Below are 16,194 nucleotides of genomic sequence, written 5' to 3'. Positions count from 1 at the left end.
CATTGTTAATGCTCATTGTCCGTGAGGTAAAGATGCCTACAATGACTTTAAGAATTATTTTTACTGGAAATAATGCTTAAAAACATGTACAGTACGGGTTCTATGAAATATACATATAGGTCACACTGATTATATGGTTTTTCAATATTTTTTTAAATCACACTCTACTTATTTTCTCTTTAGCTCAATGTTCGAGTTACCACTGTGGATGCGGAGCTGGAATTTGCCATCCAGCCCAACACTACAGGCAAACAGCTATTTGACCAGGTCAGTTGTGCATGTGTGTGAAACCGTATTAGATTGTAAGCTCTTCTTCAGGTCAGGAACCATTTCTCTTCTGACTTTGTACAGGGCCTATCACAATGAGGTATTCTAAAGCCTGACTGTTGCCTTTGGACTTCGCCACAGTAAATAAGCAAAGATTTTTTAAAAAATAAATAAATGGCCACTATTTTTAATGTTAGCGTTAACTAACAAATAAATGGTATGCCTGTCAAATATTCACTAGTGCATTCACCCAGCCTTTATTGCTCTTGATATTTGCCTTATTCTCTCCAGCAGGATACTCATGGGTTGTCCTCTCAGTATAGTGAACACAATAATAAACACAAATTTATTAACATAATCACCCCTATTATGAGCCTCTGGTAGAACTCAGTGCAAGCTCACAGAAAGTGCACTATCTTATGAAATTACTCCGTCATTTAAGAATTCTTACATCTCACTCCAAGACTTTAAATATTGGGCATTTGTCCCTGCTAGGGGATTACAAAGGGAAGGAGACAATAACAGCCTAGAATGAAGGGGCAATGGTAGTGACTTTAATGGTTTATATTCCAAAGAGTATGAGAGAGGCTGTTTGCTATCCCTGGGGCCTACGTTTCTCTAGTGAAGCCCATTTCCAAGTGGTTATGAATCTTTCCCTTTATATTAAAAAAAGAAAAGGAGTACTTGTGGCACCTTAGAGACTAACAAAGTTATTTGAGCATAAGCTAGCTCACGAAAGCTTATGCTCAGATAAACTGGTTAGTCTCTAAGGTGCCACAAGTACTCCTTTTCTTTTTGCGAATACAGACTAACACGGCTGCTACTCTGAAACCTCCCTTTATATTGAGTTTCTTTCTCCGGGTGCCAGAGGTGCAGTGGAGCGTGCTGGAAAGGTTTCACTGTGCACCGTGCTAGTTTCTTCCATTGCTGATGTGCTGTCTTGTGAAGAATGAGCTGTTTAAAACTTTTTCATATGGGTAATGTCTTACCCTAAGCTACTGATATGTCTTGTCTAGATTACAGTGACTTTTGTCTTTCTATTGGTGTAGAGGGCATACTGTAAAATGAGCCCTGATCTACAGTACACTGTTAGAGCAACATAGGGCAGATTGTCAACCTAACTATGTCAGTGTACACGCTACAGCCTTGCTCCCATCAATATAAGTGCCCTACTACACCAACATAATAGGGCCTTGTCTACACTACAAACTTTTGTCAGCAAAAGTTAAAGTGCTTTAATTAAAGCAGCATAATTAAAACCGCCGTTGCATGTCCTCACTAGCTCCTTGTGTCGGCAGAGTGCATCCACACTAGCAGCTCTTGCATCGACACAGACAAGTGCGCTGTGGGTAGCTATCCCACTGTGCAACTGGCCATGGGGTGCTTTGGGAAGGGTTTGCAGTGCCTCATGGGGCAGGTACAGCATCATGTGATGCAGGTTTCTCAATCACAGGGAATCCCACTAGATTGAAAAAGCAGTTGACAACTGAAGTGTGTTGGGGGAGGGAGAGGAGAGCAGTGTGTCTGGGGCGGGGGAGACAGCAGGCTGACCGACCTGTCCTGGGGGAGGGGGACACGTCAGGCCCTGGCGGCACAGCAGCTTCTCCCGAAGCAGCCCGCTCTGTCTGCCTGCCTGCCTGCCTATAGTTCTGTGATTCCCTCCGAGTTCTCCCACAGCCTCCTCAGCTCAGTATTGTGAGCAGCTCTGTGGGCTCTCCGCGCTGAGGGATGTCAAAGCAGCACAGCAGTCCAGTCCCTCATCCTCCCTCCCCCCCCCCCCGCCCTGTTCCTAGTGCGGGGCAGAATAGGAGCATTCCACCTTTAATTATTTGCTCTTTGTTCTCCAAATGGAGCAGCACACTCAGCTGTCAGATACTTCAGGTAGCTTTGAAAGGGGAGGGGTGCATGTCTGCAGGGCAGCGGAGATCAAAACAGTGAGCAGAGCGGTTACAGCAGGCATTGTGGGATACTGGTGGAAGCCACTTATGTGGACAAAACAAACAGCAGTGTCTACACTGATGCTTTGTCACTTTGACTTTGCTGCAGAAAGCTTTATGCCTCTCGTTGAGGTGGTTTTATTTTATTAGAAACTGACTGGTCAATCACATTAGCTCATTTGGAACCAAAAGTATGCAATCAGGCAGCAGCAGAGACCAAAAAAAAAAGCAAGTATAGTACGTTGTTAAACGTAAACTACTAAAAAAAAGAAAGGGAAAGTTTAAAAAAAAGATGGTTAAAAGCAGCATTTTCTTCTGCATAGTAAAGTTGTATTTAGTCAATGTTCAGTTGTAAACTTTTGAAAGAACAACCGTAACCTTTCATTCAGCGTTACGAACATTTCAGAGTTACAAACAACCTCCATTTCCAATGTGCTCATAACTCTGAGGTTCTACTGTTTATATAAATATGATGAACACACTTATTTCCATCAGGTAGCTTTTTAAATATCTGGGTTAAAATATTGCATACATGAATTGCTGTAATACCTTGCACTTCTACAATAACACCTCTTGATTCAAGTCTAAGTACCTGCCTTTGGCAATTGCGTTATCACCATTCTGTGCAGATGGGGAAGCAAGGAGGAAACTGAGGGACAGCAGATGTGAGTTGGCTGCAGAGTAGCAGGACCCCAGGAGAGTCAGGCATTTTGCATATTAAGTGTAACTGCTTTTTACAGGGCACATCCACCCTATGCATTAGGACAAAGCAAAGAGGCTGGCCACTGGTGTTTGTGGGTTCTTCAAGACACACAGGACTTATAAAAGGAATGAGGAGTACTTGTGGCACCTTAGAGACTAACAAATTTATTTGAGTATAAGCTTTCGTGGGCTAAAGCCCACTTCATTATAGGCACTGAAGAACATGGGCAGCCACTCCTCTTGCTGTTGTTCTGAGGATATGCTTAAAAGAAACAGCATGAGCTCATCCCTGCTGTCACTAGTAGGAGGTGAGGCTGCTGTGGCTCAGAACAAGGAAGAGGCAGTGATTGGATTGAGGCAAGTGGCATTTTTGTATACTTTTTTTGTATGTGTAACAAATACCCAAGAGTTCTTACTGATTGGGTAGAACAGAAATAGGCCAAGAATGGCCTAATTTATCCTAGGCTTGCTTTTTGCAAAGACGTAGCTATGCTTCTGTATATATGAGAGATGAATTCACAGCTCTCGCTTGAAGAAGAACTTGTTTGTAATCATAAAGACTCCTGTATGCCAACAGAGCATTAATATTGCTTGGAAAGAGAGACTAAAACTGTACACAAAAATGGCAACTTTAGCTTAACGTCTCTTACAAAATGTTGAATGAGTTGGGTCAAACAGTTTTTCTTTGCTCCTCTACTGGTCCTTTTGTTAAGGCTGTGTAGTCTGGCTTTCAGCTCAAGTAGGCAGAACTGGCTGAATAGCATGCATTCTTTGTACAAATGTTGTCAGTACACTTTGAATGACATTTCAGACAAGAGTTGGCCAGAGCCAACTCAATCTTGTGGGAACTGCGTGGATTCCTTTTTTATAGAAAAGATAGTCTGAGTGGCTTTTGTTTTGGTCTGACTTGCATTCATTGCTGTACTTGAACGCTTACTTGCAATACCACATTTTATTGTAAGAATGACACCATTTTAATTTCTTTTGATCACTACAGACCTGGGCTAGATTTGAAATCTATAGACTGTTTGCCAAATCTCAAATAAAATGACTTTTAATTGAAGCAGCATTTAGTTGTATGACCTAGCTACTGTAGCTACCTGTAGATCTGGCTTGACTTGCTACCCAGAAAATATAGGAGGGATGCAGAAGGAAGGAGGAGAATATATTTACTTGAATCTTTCAGGGTATAACTTTCGAAAGTACCAAAGTCTCACTTTCAAAAATGATTTAGGAACTATTGAAAAATCTTATCCTCAGTCTTTAGTGTTTCCTGCTATAGATGCAGGTCAAATATTTCAGGCAGAAATGATTGTTGTTTTCCTTGAATTTAGCCAGAAGCTGGCAGTTAGCATGTGAGAATTCCTTTTAAAAAAAAAACTCAGCAACTGTGTTGATTACCACGAGGGGGGGGGGGGGGTATAGTTTCAGTGGCCATGGTTGATTAGTGATAGACAATCTGTAAGTTACAGCAATGCACATGACTCAAGGGAAACTGGAATTCAATGGAGAGTTTACACAGAGGAATTACAAGCTAGATGCCCTACTTAAGAATATAAAGGTCATCTCACACACCTGTGGGGGCCATTTCCCCTTGTTTGAAGTGTGCCATTTAAAAAAAAACAAAAACAAAAACGGAATATGCTCTTGCACAACTCAGAATGCAAGCCATATGATTCTTGTGCCCTACTTTGGCTGACTCATAAGTGAAATGCTAATTTTACTAAAAATAGACTTTAGGTCAAAACGAATCTTATGTTGTCGTCAGCCAGAAGACTCCACTAAAATCAGTGGTTTTTGACGGTGGTAAGAGGAACACACCTCAACGAGTAACTGGTACATAACTAGAAAAGGAGTACTTTTGGCACCTTAGAGACTAACAAATTTATTTGAGCATTAGTCTCTAAGGTGCCACAAGTACTCCTTTTCTTTTTGCGAATACAGACTAACACGGCTGCTACTCTGAAACCTGGTATGTAACTAAAATCCCTCCTCCTTCCCAGCGGCAGAATTCGTTTGTTCCATCACACAAAGCCTGAGAGGTTCCTGAGGTCCAGTTGTATTTTGAAGAGTGGGGAATTGAGCTTTACTCCAAACTCTCTGTCAGGGAGATAATGGTGACAAGAACTCCAACTCTCAAAATCCATTCTGCTGCACAAAGCCCAGTTCTCGTGATTTTTATTGCAAGTGTCCTGATGGGAGGTTTTTATTAAAGTTCCACCTGTTGCACTCAGGTTATCAGAAAATCTCAAGTTTAATTGAAAAATATATAGTTTTCTAGCCTCCATGGCTGCAGAGAAAAGCTTAAAAAAAATGAGTCCCAAGTCTTCAAAGTCAGATTTTTAAATGCATTTAGGTGCCTAACTCCTATTTCAATGGAAGTTAAGCTCACACACACAAATCTGCCCCCAGCTACTGAAGACAAAGAAGCCTAATTTTTTTTTTTAAATCATGAATTCTGATTTGAATCAGGATTTGACTGAGTGTGGATGGTAATACAGAAAACCTGGGTCAAACCACAAAATCCAGTAACTGGATTCATGCATCAGCTCACCACTGAGACCTTTAAAAACAACTTAAAATATATATATGGGTGTGCATGCTTCCCATGGTCAAGAAGGCAAGTAAAGAGTACTGAAGCAGCAAATTCTAGAGTCTCGTATCTGTTCCAGATGGAGTAAGATGCTTGGTAATTCTGTGAAAGTCAACTAACAGCAGCATGCTAATTGAAAGGGGAAGATGAAAAAATAAGACCACATACTAAAGTTATTTTTATTGCCTACAACCAACACAGTCACATTGCAGGGCTTAATCCTACTGCTCTTCTTTGAGTGGTCCCTTAGGAAATACTATGGTAGCCAATAGGAGTACTCCATGAGTTAGGCAAGCAGGATTTTGCTCATTTTTGCAATGAAGGACTTAAGCCTTGTCCTCAGTACAATTAAACCAGTTTAAGTTAAAATCATGTTCAACAGAACTATATTTGAATCTACACTCCAGCAAGGTAAAACTTATTTAAAAAGGCCTTTAAGTTCAAGGATCATTTGGCTCTTTCCAGATCAAATAAAGCAATTGTACTAATTTAAAAAGTCAAGACACTATTTTAGCTGACAGCATACATTTAGTTTATTGACTACCCCTGTCCTTCAAATAGGCAGACCACATGCCAAATCTGGACCATCAGATGCCTTTGAAAGGACCCAGAAATTGTAGTTACTTATTTTTTTTTTTATTTTTTTTTTCTTCTGGGAGTCTGGACCTTGACTATACCTTGACCAAGAAATGTGTAGCCTGACAAAAAATAGACTACCCCTGTTGCAGGGGATAACCTAGTTCACCTTGACAAGCTATTACAAATGGTCTACTTGACAGATGCTGCTCCCTTACCCTCTGGGGATTTCGAAATGTTAACTCCAGGCACTACACTCAAGATAGGTTTTCACAGATCACAAGAACGTGAAAATACTCACTCATATGCCATGATGGTCTGTGATTTTAACAATTCATATAGAATTAACATGTGCTCACACTTTGCATAGGTACTTAAAAAAATTACATGATGCAATAATTAAAAAAATAAGCAGATGGTATGTAGCTTTTTAACTCAGTACTTTTCCTATTATTTTGTGTGTATTAAAGGTATTGACTAGATGGGAGATCAGCCATTGATAGGGATGGGACTAAGTTTTGGCTAACTGATATTTGATCAGTGTGAATGTACAAACAGAATGACACAAACTGGACTAAAGATCTTAAGTTTAATCACAAAAATTGTTTGTTAATTAAGCCAGAAGCTCTCAAAGTAGGGGTTGCTTTCCCAAGTGTATTCTCAGAAGCGGTTTAAAGGAAGAGTGTGTGCCACAAACTTGATCCCATTCCATTACCCATAAGTTACCATGCAGAAACTAGTGGCTGTTTTTTGAAAGATTGTAGGAATCCAGGATTGTGAAACACCTTGTACTGTGGGAAAAGAATGAAGACTCTGAATATGAGCCTGATATAAAAGGAAAGGGGTTGGAACATTCATAGGCTTAACTATTTTATCATTTAAAAAAAAAAAATCTTAACACAAGCCAGTGAAGTAGTTTCTAATTAAAAAAAGGTTGAGAGGTCTGCTATACACACAGTAAGTTTGTGGATTACTAGCAAATTCTGTTTTCAGAGCTTGAACTACATGTATTAGAGCCTGCTCATGCAGATTTCAATCTTACTCTGCTGCTTTCAGGTACACTTAGATTTACAGGCTTGTTTGGGCTTGTCTACATAGGGAAGTTGTTTGGAATAGTGGAATAACTGTTTTGCGATAGCGTAGTCTATCAGTTCCCCCATATAGACACGCCCTTCGCATTACTGCAAGCAGAAAACCAACTGATGTTCAAAGGCCTGAAAATAGGCTACTGGGGTAATGAATTAGGCCAATTTAAGATGAATACTTGATGTTATACTTTCAGTGCTCTACATTCTAGTTTGAGGGATGGGATATTTTCCCTTGTCTTTTGAAATCTGTAAGTTTACCATTGTTAGAATGTTGATATTGTTAAACATTCTAAGTAGGACATTTACCAAAAAGGAAACAGTGGTCTACATCTGTTTCTCTTCTAGAACATGGGTGTATTTACAAACACTTATACAGAAAGCATAACTTGAGAGAATAGCATACATTGTGGCTCCTTTCAGCAGAAGACTACTGAAAGTCCAATTCTGCTCCAGATAGTGATTCTAAACATGGGGGCGGGGAGAAAATCAATCCTCTGTGGATTTCTAGATAAAGTGTGCTGCCTCTCAAAAGAAAGACACCTTCCGACTGCCAGCCCTGAAAACTCAAGCTATGATATGATAGTCTATCTGATTCCTTTCATACTTTCACATCACCAGCAGTGAGGGTTCTGCAGCCCAAGTTAGATGTGTTCAATCAAGTGGTGGCTTTTGCCAGACTAGAAGTGCTCTTTAATCAAAACGCTCCCTAAAACACACACGAAAAAATTCACTGCCAGATTGTGACCTTAAATTGGAAATAAACTGGTACTTTAGTAATGAAAATTGGGTTCACAGTCACCTTTCCTTTTAAAGTCTCCCATTGCTGGGCAAAGGCCCACACAAATAATGGACTGACTGAGTAGTGATATTAAATCTCATGCTTCAGGATTTAAGCCAATCTAATTATTAGGGGTTAGGACAACTTGGGGGAGGGGGCAGATTATCACACATCTGCCTAATGTGGGGTTTCTTGCCCCTTCCCCTAAGGCATCTGTTGCTGGACCCTACTGGAGACCGGATACTGAACTAGATGGATCCTGGATCTGGCAAGTCTTACGTTCCTAGTCAGTTTCACTGTTTCTACACACCTAATGCAAAGTGAACAAAATGAAAGAGCAGGAAAATTATTTCTCTCTAATCTTAGGTGTCACTTGCAATAGCAGAAGATAAGCCCACCACCACATGCACATAGTCTGAAGTTTTTAAGTGGATGTTATCCCTTTACAGTAGTTTATAGGTTGGGGGTTTTTTTTAATCAAGAAGACTTTCCTTTTCTTAATTCATATAGAAAGCCTGCTTCTAGTCATTACCTTGTTACAATTGCCCTTTACATTGCACTGTTGGGGAGTCCTTGGGAGCCAACTTCTGCATGGACTATGGCAAGATGTTGGGTAGACTATAGCTTTATTCTGAATAGCAGCTATTGTCACACAGTAGAGTGCCTCAGCAACAGAAACGATTCAGGTGTGGGAGTTTTAAAATGAAGATCAGTTTACATTTCAATCTCATCCCTTCAAAACATAAAAACCCAACACTCTCTCAGTGCAGCTTTTCAATTAGATATAGTCGAGTATTGCTGTTCACCTGCAGCCCCCAGAGCTAACTGGTTTCTGATGCGGAACTGATCCCCAACTCTTGTTCTTTTTAATTGTTTGATGAGAGATGGGAAGAGTTGCTGGAACAGAATATCATGATGGGATAAATGAGACTTTAAAAATATGTGTCTCTGCTTTGGATTATGTCCACATACATTCTCCACAGACATGTGGACCTCCCTAGCTCTCTCAGCATTTACCTCAATATAGAACAAATTCCTGAGGGAAATTAAATAAGATCTTCTCATTTCAGTGTGAGCTTTTGGCACTGTACCTTTTTAAATTTCTGTTTCACTAGCTACCTCATTTTTGTGTAGTCTCCCTTTCTGAAATTAAATGCTACTGTGTTGGGCTGGTGTGGTGGTTTCCCTGCAACGGGGATGTTAAATTTAATTGTATTGTGGTCACTGTTACCAAACGGTCCAGTTATATTAACCTCTTAGACCAGATCCTGTGATCCATTTAGGACTAAATCAAGAATTGCCTCTCCTCTTTTGGGTTCCAGGACTAGCTGCTCCAAGAAGCAGTCATTTAAGGTGTCAAGAAACTTTATTTCTGCATTCCATCCTGAGGTGACATGTACCCAGTCAATATGGGGATAGTTGAAAGCCCCCATTATTATTGAGTTTTTTATTTTTATAACCTCTCGAATGTCCCTGAGCATTTCACAGTCACTATCACCATCCTGGTCAGGTGGTCGGTAGTATGTCCCTACTGCTATATTCTTATTATCTGAGTATGGAATTACTATCCATAGAGATTCTACGGTACAGTTTGGTTCACTTAAGATTTTTACTTCATTTGACTCTGCACTTTCACACATAGTGCCACTCCTCCACCAGCAGGACCTGTTCTATCCTTCAGATATATTTTGTACCCTGGTATTACTGTGTCCCATTGATTAGCCTTATTCCACCAAGTTTCTGTGAAGCCTATTAAATCAATATCCTAATTTAAATTAATATGAGGCACTCTAGTTCACCCATCTTATTATTTAGACTTCTAGCATTTGTATATAAGCACTTTAAAAACTTGACACTTTTTAGCTGTCTGCCATTTTTCTTTTGACTGTTTCTCATCAAATCCTACCTGTATTTTATCCTCTTCTAGCCTCTTCTCATTAGGACACAGGGAATCTCCATTTATAGATCCTCCCCATAGGGATGTCTCTCTCCGAGCCACGTGCTCCTCCGCATCTGTCAGCTTTCCCCCAGCCCTTAGTTGAAAAACTGTTTTATGACCTTTTTAATTTTAAGTGCCAGCAGTCGGGTTCCGTTTTGGTTTAGGTGGAGCCCATCCTTCCTGTACAGGTTCCCCCTCTCCCAGAAGTTTCCCCAGTTTCTAATAAATCGAAACCTCTCCTCCCTACACCATAGACTCATCCACGCATTGAGACCCTGCAGTTCTGCCTGTCCAAGTAGCCCTGCACGTAGAACTGGAAGCATTTCAGAGAATGCTACCATGGAGGTCCTGGACTTGAATCTCTTACCTAGCATCCTAAATTTGGCCTATAGGACCTCTCTCCTATCCTTCCCTATGTCATTGGTACCTACATGTACCACAACCACTGGCTCCTCCCCAGTATTACACATAAGTCTATCTAGATGTCTTGAGAGATCCACAACCTTCGCACCAGGCAGAGAAGTCACCATGTGGTTCTCCCGGTCATAGCAAACCATGCTATTTATGTTTCTAATGATCGAATCGCCATAACTGTTGCCTGTCTCTTCCCAATAACTGGAGTTCCCTGCCCCGGAAAGGTATCCTCCGTGTGAGAGGTTATCACAACATCATTTGGAAGGAGGGTCCCAACTATGGTTTTGTTTCCCTCTGTTCCAGTTGGATGTTTTCCTTCCCTGAGACTTTCATCCTCCTCAACAGCACAGAGGCTGTCAGACCAAGGGTGGGACCATTCTACTGTGTCCCGGAAAGTCTCATCTATGTACCTTTCTGTCTCCCTGAGCTCCTCCAGTTCAGCCACTCTGGTCTCCAAAGCCCATACATGGTCTCTGGGGGTCAGGAGCTCCTTGCATCGAATGCACACATACGTCACCTGCCCATAGGGCAGATAATCGTACATGCTGCACTGGGTGCAATAAATTGGATAGCCCCACTTTGTTGCTGGACTTCTTCCTGCATTCTCTTTTTACTCCTGAAGCTCATTCCTTTGTTGCTGTTTTGTTTTTAACAGGGGGTCTTTGGCTGTAAGTTAAAGAATGTTAAGTGTATCTTCCTTATACTCTCACAGAACTCCCATTAGCTGCTTCTGTTCGCTAGCTCCTCTGGTTGCTTAGGATCAGGCTTTTTAAAGCCCTGGTCTTCCTGAGTAGCCCCGCCCCCTGGTTAAGGGTTGAGGGGTGCTAAAGGCCTTAGGGATCCAAGCCTCGTTAAGAAGCGCTCAGCCTTGCCTAGCAGGTGACTAGGCTCAGCACATAGTCCCTCAGGCAAACAGACCACACAGTATGAGAATGAGTGGATAGGGTTCTGGCCAGGAAGCATAGGTGCTGGAGGAGGGTGTGCTGCAGAACCCCCTGGCTTGAAGTGGTTTCCATTACATCCAGGGTTTACAGTTTGGTTCAGTGGCTGTCAGCATCCCTGCCAGGGAGTCAGGAGACCTAGTTTCTTGCGCTAGCTCTGCCACTGGCTGTGCAGCCTTTAGATGAATACCTTCACATCTTTGAGCCTTTTTACCCTCACGCCATCTGTCTGTTTAGATTGTAAAATCTTCAGGGAAGGGACTACTTGAAAGTTTGCAGCTGTCTAACACAATGGGAGTGGTACTTCTAGATGCTACTGTAATAGAAGTACCTAGAGGTGCTTCTAGTTTGTGCTAAGTACTGTATCTGCGTTTACATTTAAACTTTCTTTGCTGCCAAAAGAGGGGTGTGTGCGCTACTGTGGGATAACACTTGTTAGCTGTTCCACTGCAATGGCTTGTCTACACGTGGGATTGTTCCTGAGTAACTCCGTGTATGGACCCTTATGTGGAATAAAAGTACCTTGTTCTCATTGCTGTTTAGCTTAACCCACTGGAACCAGGTGTTCTTATTCCTGATAAGTGTCCACACATGGAGTTACTCAAGAACTACCCTATATGTAGACAAGTCCTAAAATCCTAGTGGATATGAGGCACTTATAGTGTTTACAGTGACCTCAACTGCAGGCAGAGGTATAGGGCTGACCTCACCTAGCTGCCTCACAGAAAAACTGCTCATGCCTTGTCTCCACAAGGATTTTAGTGGGTTAATTTCACATGGTAAAAATGTACCTTTTTTTTTGCAGTGAAGATGAAACCTTAGAGGAGAGGGGCTTTTATAATTTCATCATTTTGATTCTTAAAAATAATGGTATCCACTGGCTCCAGATACAATTGTGAACTCCCCTTTCCCTTCTTCCAACCAACACATCTTTCGAAGTGCCTTATACCAAGCAATTCTGCTTGAGTAGTATCATGAAGGAAAAATCCATCAGTCACCACTGATATGTATGCACAGATGGTAGGCTTTCCATCCGTCATTTCTCACCCTCCTTTTTGGGAGGTGAAATATGCAGCTAATGCTCCAATACCTCCTGTTTTCCAGGCTTCTTTTTTCTTCCGTGTCTGTGAGATCAGATTCTTGGATAGACTAGCTCCTCAGGTAGAGGCTGCAGCTGAAGGTCCTGAAGCTGAAAACCTTGGGTGGGTGGGAAGAAGGGAGGCCTGTTAAATCATTAATTAGATGTGGGTGGTGGGTGTGTGGGTTGGGGGGAGGGTTCAGCTGAGACAGCTGATAGTCCAAATAACATTTTACAGGTATATTAACTCTCTTATTATTTTGTTTCAGGTGGTTAAGACAATAGGCTTGCGTGAAGTATGGTACTTTGGTCTTCAGTATGTGGACAACAAAGGATTTCCGACTTGGCTGAAACTTGAGAAAAAGGTAATTGAGATTTTGGGTTAACTATTGAAATTAGGTTAACTTTTGGTGTAAGAGTCATGCTGTGATATCAATTGCTGATGTCTGTCCTGTACATGCTGTTGTTAATTCCTTACAACTCCATGTTTGTGACTTTTTTTTTAAAGAGAACCAGCTGACTTAGGGTGGCAGGAATCCTGTGAACAATGGTCTGGCAAACCGGAGGGTCATTCCCATTCGTGCGCATGCATATTGGCAGTCTGGTGTATAAATGTGATAGGGTTGTTTGCAATCACTTTATCAAGATGTACCTTGAGTCTAGCCCCAGCACATCAGGGCTTTCCACAAAATAAGCAGCTATTTTTATTTCTCTGAGTGGAATCTGTTAATTTATGGTGCTTAATCTTCCATGTTGGTACAGAATTAGTTGCGAGGCTCATTAGAATAGATGGTTCATTTCTAGATTTTAAAAAAGTGTTATGCTATAATTAATGTACTCTTCATTCAGTGGTTTCAGATGTTTTCGGGATTAAGATGAGCCCGTGGTGAGCAGACAGATTATTCCAAATCTGCCAATTGTAAAGTTTCTGGTACCTTTCTCTGAGGTGTCTGGTGCTGGTCACTATCAGACAAGGAACTGGACAGATCACTGGTCTGACCCGGTATGGCAGTTCTTCTATTCCTGTGTTCCTGAATATACAGAGTGTATTGTGGAAGTCCTCTGCTCCTGTATTATCAGGGACTTCAGGTCTTAAACCCTGGCCCACTGGACTCTTAAGAGCTAGTAAGTTCCAACCTGCCACCTAGGGACCGGCTAACAGTTGCTGGAGTAGAAGCTGAACCCTAACAGAGAACTCCGGTCCTGGATGCTGACAGAATGCCTGGGGTCCTGATTGGTTCACAGCTTCTATATAAACCCATCACAGGAACAGGAAGTTGGCCATGCAACTGGGTTCTCCACTAGGTCAGACGACTGCACTTCTCAGTCGTGACAAATTTATGGAAATGACAGCAAATGTTTTTTTTGAGTATTTTGCCACATAAGATGCATAAAGAGCATTAAATACTTTTCATGCTGTTTAGCAGCTGGGAGTAAGGAGGGGAGAGAGCACTCTGTGAAGCAGTGGAGTGAGCACATGGAACCACGGGCATTCCATGAACCGTAGTTTGGGGTGGTCTTCTGTTTGTTGCTTAAAATGCAAACAAATCTTCATTTTCCTTCTAGTCTCCCCTAACAAAACCATCTGGCATGGAGTATAGATCAGTCTGAGGCACATGTACCCCTTTGAAGTAGTATCCATTTGCCCCCACTATCTAGTGCAGGGGTCTCAAACATGCGGCCTGTGGAATTATTTGCTGCGGCCCACCAAGCTCCCCTCGCCCACCACCCTCCCTCCCCGCCAGCGCGCTGTGTCCCCGCTCCTCTGCCTACCTCCTGGCGCTTCCTGCCTCCAAACAGCTGTTTGGCAGCACTTAGCGCTTTCTAGGAGGGAGGGGAAGGAGTGGGGAGCCACATGCTCAGGGGAGGAGGTGGAGAAGAGGCGGGGCAGGGATTTGGGGAAGGGGTTGGAATAGGGGCAGGGAGGGAGCAGAGTTGGGGTGGGGACTTTGGGGACGGGGTGGGAAGATGTGGGGCAGGGGTGGGACCTCATGGAAGGGATGGAGTGGGGGCGTGGACAGAGCCGGGGGGCTTTTGTATCTTTATATTAAAAGGTGTCAGTGATGCGGCCCTCAGGCCAATGTACTAGTCCTCATCTGGCCCTCGTGGTGATTTAAGTTTGAGATCCCTGATTGAGTGAAAGGAGTTGCTAGGGAGTGTAAGAAGGATACTATCTTTGCCTTTTTCTTGTAGCTAAACAGGCTGCTTTTTGAATTAGCTGTGTGTTAAATTTTGTGCTATTGTAGGAGTGATCCTACAATGAATGCCTCATGGGTGGACCCTGGCACTTACACAGGTGCCCATTGATTTGAAAGGGATCCCATGCTGGTGCAGGAGTTTGTTGCAGAGTTGGGGCCATATTGACAGTAAATTCCTGAAGTAATCTGGTCTGTAAACCTGTACTAGAACACCGTCAAAACCCTTTTCTTTGTGAAAGAAACCCCTCCTATTATCAGTTAGCCATATGCTCAGTTTTTGGGTCTGTGTGTTCGTTTTGTCTCAGGTCTCTGCTCAGGAGGTCAGAAAGGAAAATCCCCTCCAGTTCAAATTCCGTGCCAAGTTCTTCCCTGAAGATGTGCCTGAGGAGTTGATCCAGGACATCACCCAGAAGCTGTTCTTTCTGCAAGTGAAGGAAGGGATCCTCAGCGATGAGATCTACTGCCCACCTGAAACAGCAGTTCTTCTTGGCTCCTATGCTGTGCAAGCCAAATTTGGAGACTACAATAAAGAATTACACAAGTCTGGGTACCTCAGTTCTGAACGCCTGATCCCTCAACGGTGAGTGCTTTAAAATAAAAGGGTAAAAATGCCTTGAGTCTTCCAGTGTATTCCAGCTATTTGAACTCCCCCCAAAAATGGTATGATCAGAAGGCATGACTCTTCAAAATTTAAAGCCTTTGCATCTCATTGTCCTCTGTTCCATCCAGGCTGCATGTACATGACTGGAGGGCACTATTCAATACTTCCTTTCATCAGAAAATAAATAAGGGAATATTTTCACTTCTTTCAGTCAGAGTTTGGATTCCCTCCCACCCCCCAAGTCTAATCACTAGCAACTGTCAGCAGGAACATCTTGACTGGGGAACAGCAGATTGCCTTTATGAATATCCCTGGACCTGGAGAAGTTCTTTTTGCACATCATTAATTTTTAAAATCAAATTATCCCAATGACACACTCTCCCTGTGCCGGACATCCAGCTGCAAAAATGAACTTCTCTTTTTAGCTCATTCCTCCAACTGTCTCAGTGGTGAGCATTTTTCTTTCCATAAACTGTTCCACTTGGTCAAGGGGTCATGTGTGTTCTACCTTCATGCCCTTGTGGAATGAGACTGTGGCCTTGGTCAATGACAGCCAGGGGTTCTTGCTGGGGAGAGATGGGGAATTATATATGTTCCACTTCATGAACTAGTCCTTCTCCCAAAGGTGTTTGTCCCCTCTCTTGAGACCTGGAGATAAAGCTGTTTTAAAGATTATTGCTGTAGCATTTCTGAACAAAACTGGTATCCCTCTACAGGAAGTGCAGATGTGTGCTGCTGAAATTAACCTCACTAAAAGCCTAAATGCCCCCACCCCTCAGCCAAGAACAAAGTGTGACATAAATATAAATGCATAGCAAAGTTAAATATTGCAACTGTATGACGCAGAACAAGTAACCTAATACTTCTAACTTCCTTCCATGTATCAGAGTAATGGACCAGCACAAACTTTCCAGAGAGCAGTGGGAAGACCGGATTCAGGTCTGGCATGCTGAACATGGTGGAATGCTCAAGTGAGTACCTCTGTTGGGCTGTATCTAGGTCATCTTGATTTGTTCTGTTAATCTCCTTAAGCACGCAGTTTTATTATGTATTTTTAAAGTGGGATCTCAAAGTAATTGGCC

General features: G+C 42.3%; 1 protein-coding gene across 2 annotated transcripts in view; it reads left to right on the top strand.

Annotated features, from left to right (window-relative positions):
* EZR (ezrin) overlaps window positions 1-16,194 on the top strand; it is a 53,494-nt gene that overhangs the window by 21,190 nt on the left and 16,110 nt on the right. For both annotated transcript variants that reach the window (XM_037895078.2, XM_043544281.1), the window contains exons 3-6: window positions 184-267; window positions 12,583-12,678; window positions 14,817-15,091; window positions 16,000-16,083. In XM_037895078.2, coding sequence (XP_037751006.1) covers window positions 184-267; window positions 12,583-12,678; window positions 14,817-15,091; window positions 16,000-16,083 — 539 coding nt within the window. The remainder of the gene's footprint in view (window positions 1-183; window positions 268-12,582; window positions 12,679-14,816; window positions 15,092-15,999; window positions 16,084-16,194) is intronic.

Source organism: Chelonia mydas, chromosome 3 (genome assembly GCF_015237465.2).
Source record: "Chelonia mydas isolate rCheMyd1 chromosome 3, rCheMyd1.pri.v2, whole genome shotgun sequence".
Taxonomy (NCBI): Eukaryota; Metazoa; Chordata; order Testudines; family Cheloniidae; genus Chelonia; species Chelonia mydas.
This window is presented reverse-complemented; position numbering and strand designations above follow the sequence as displayed.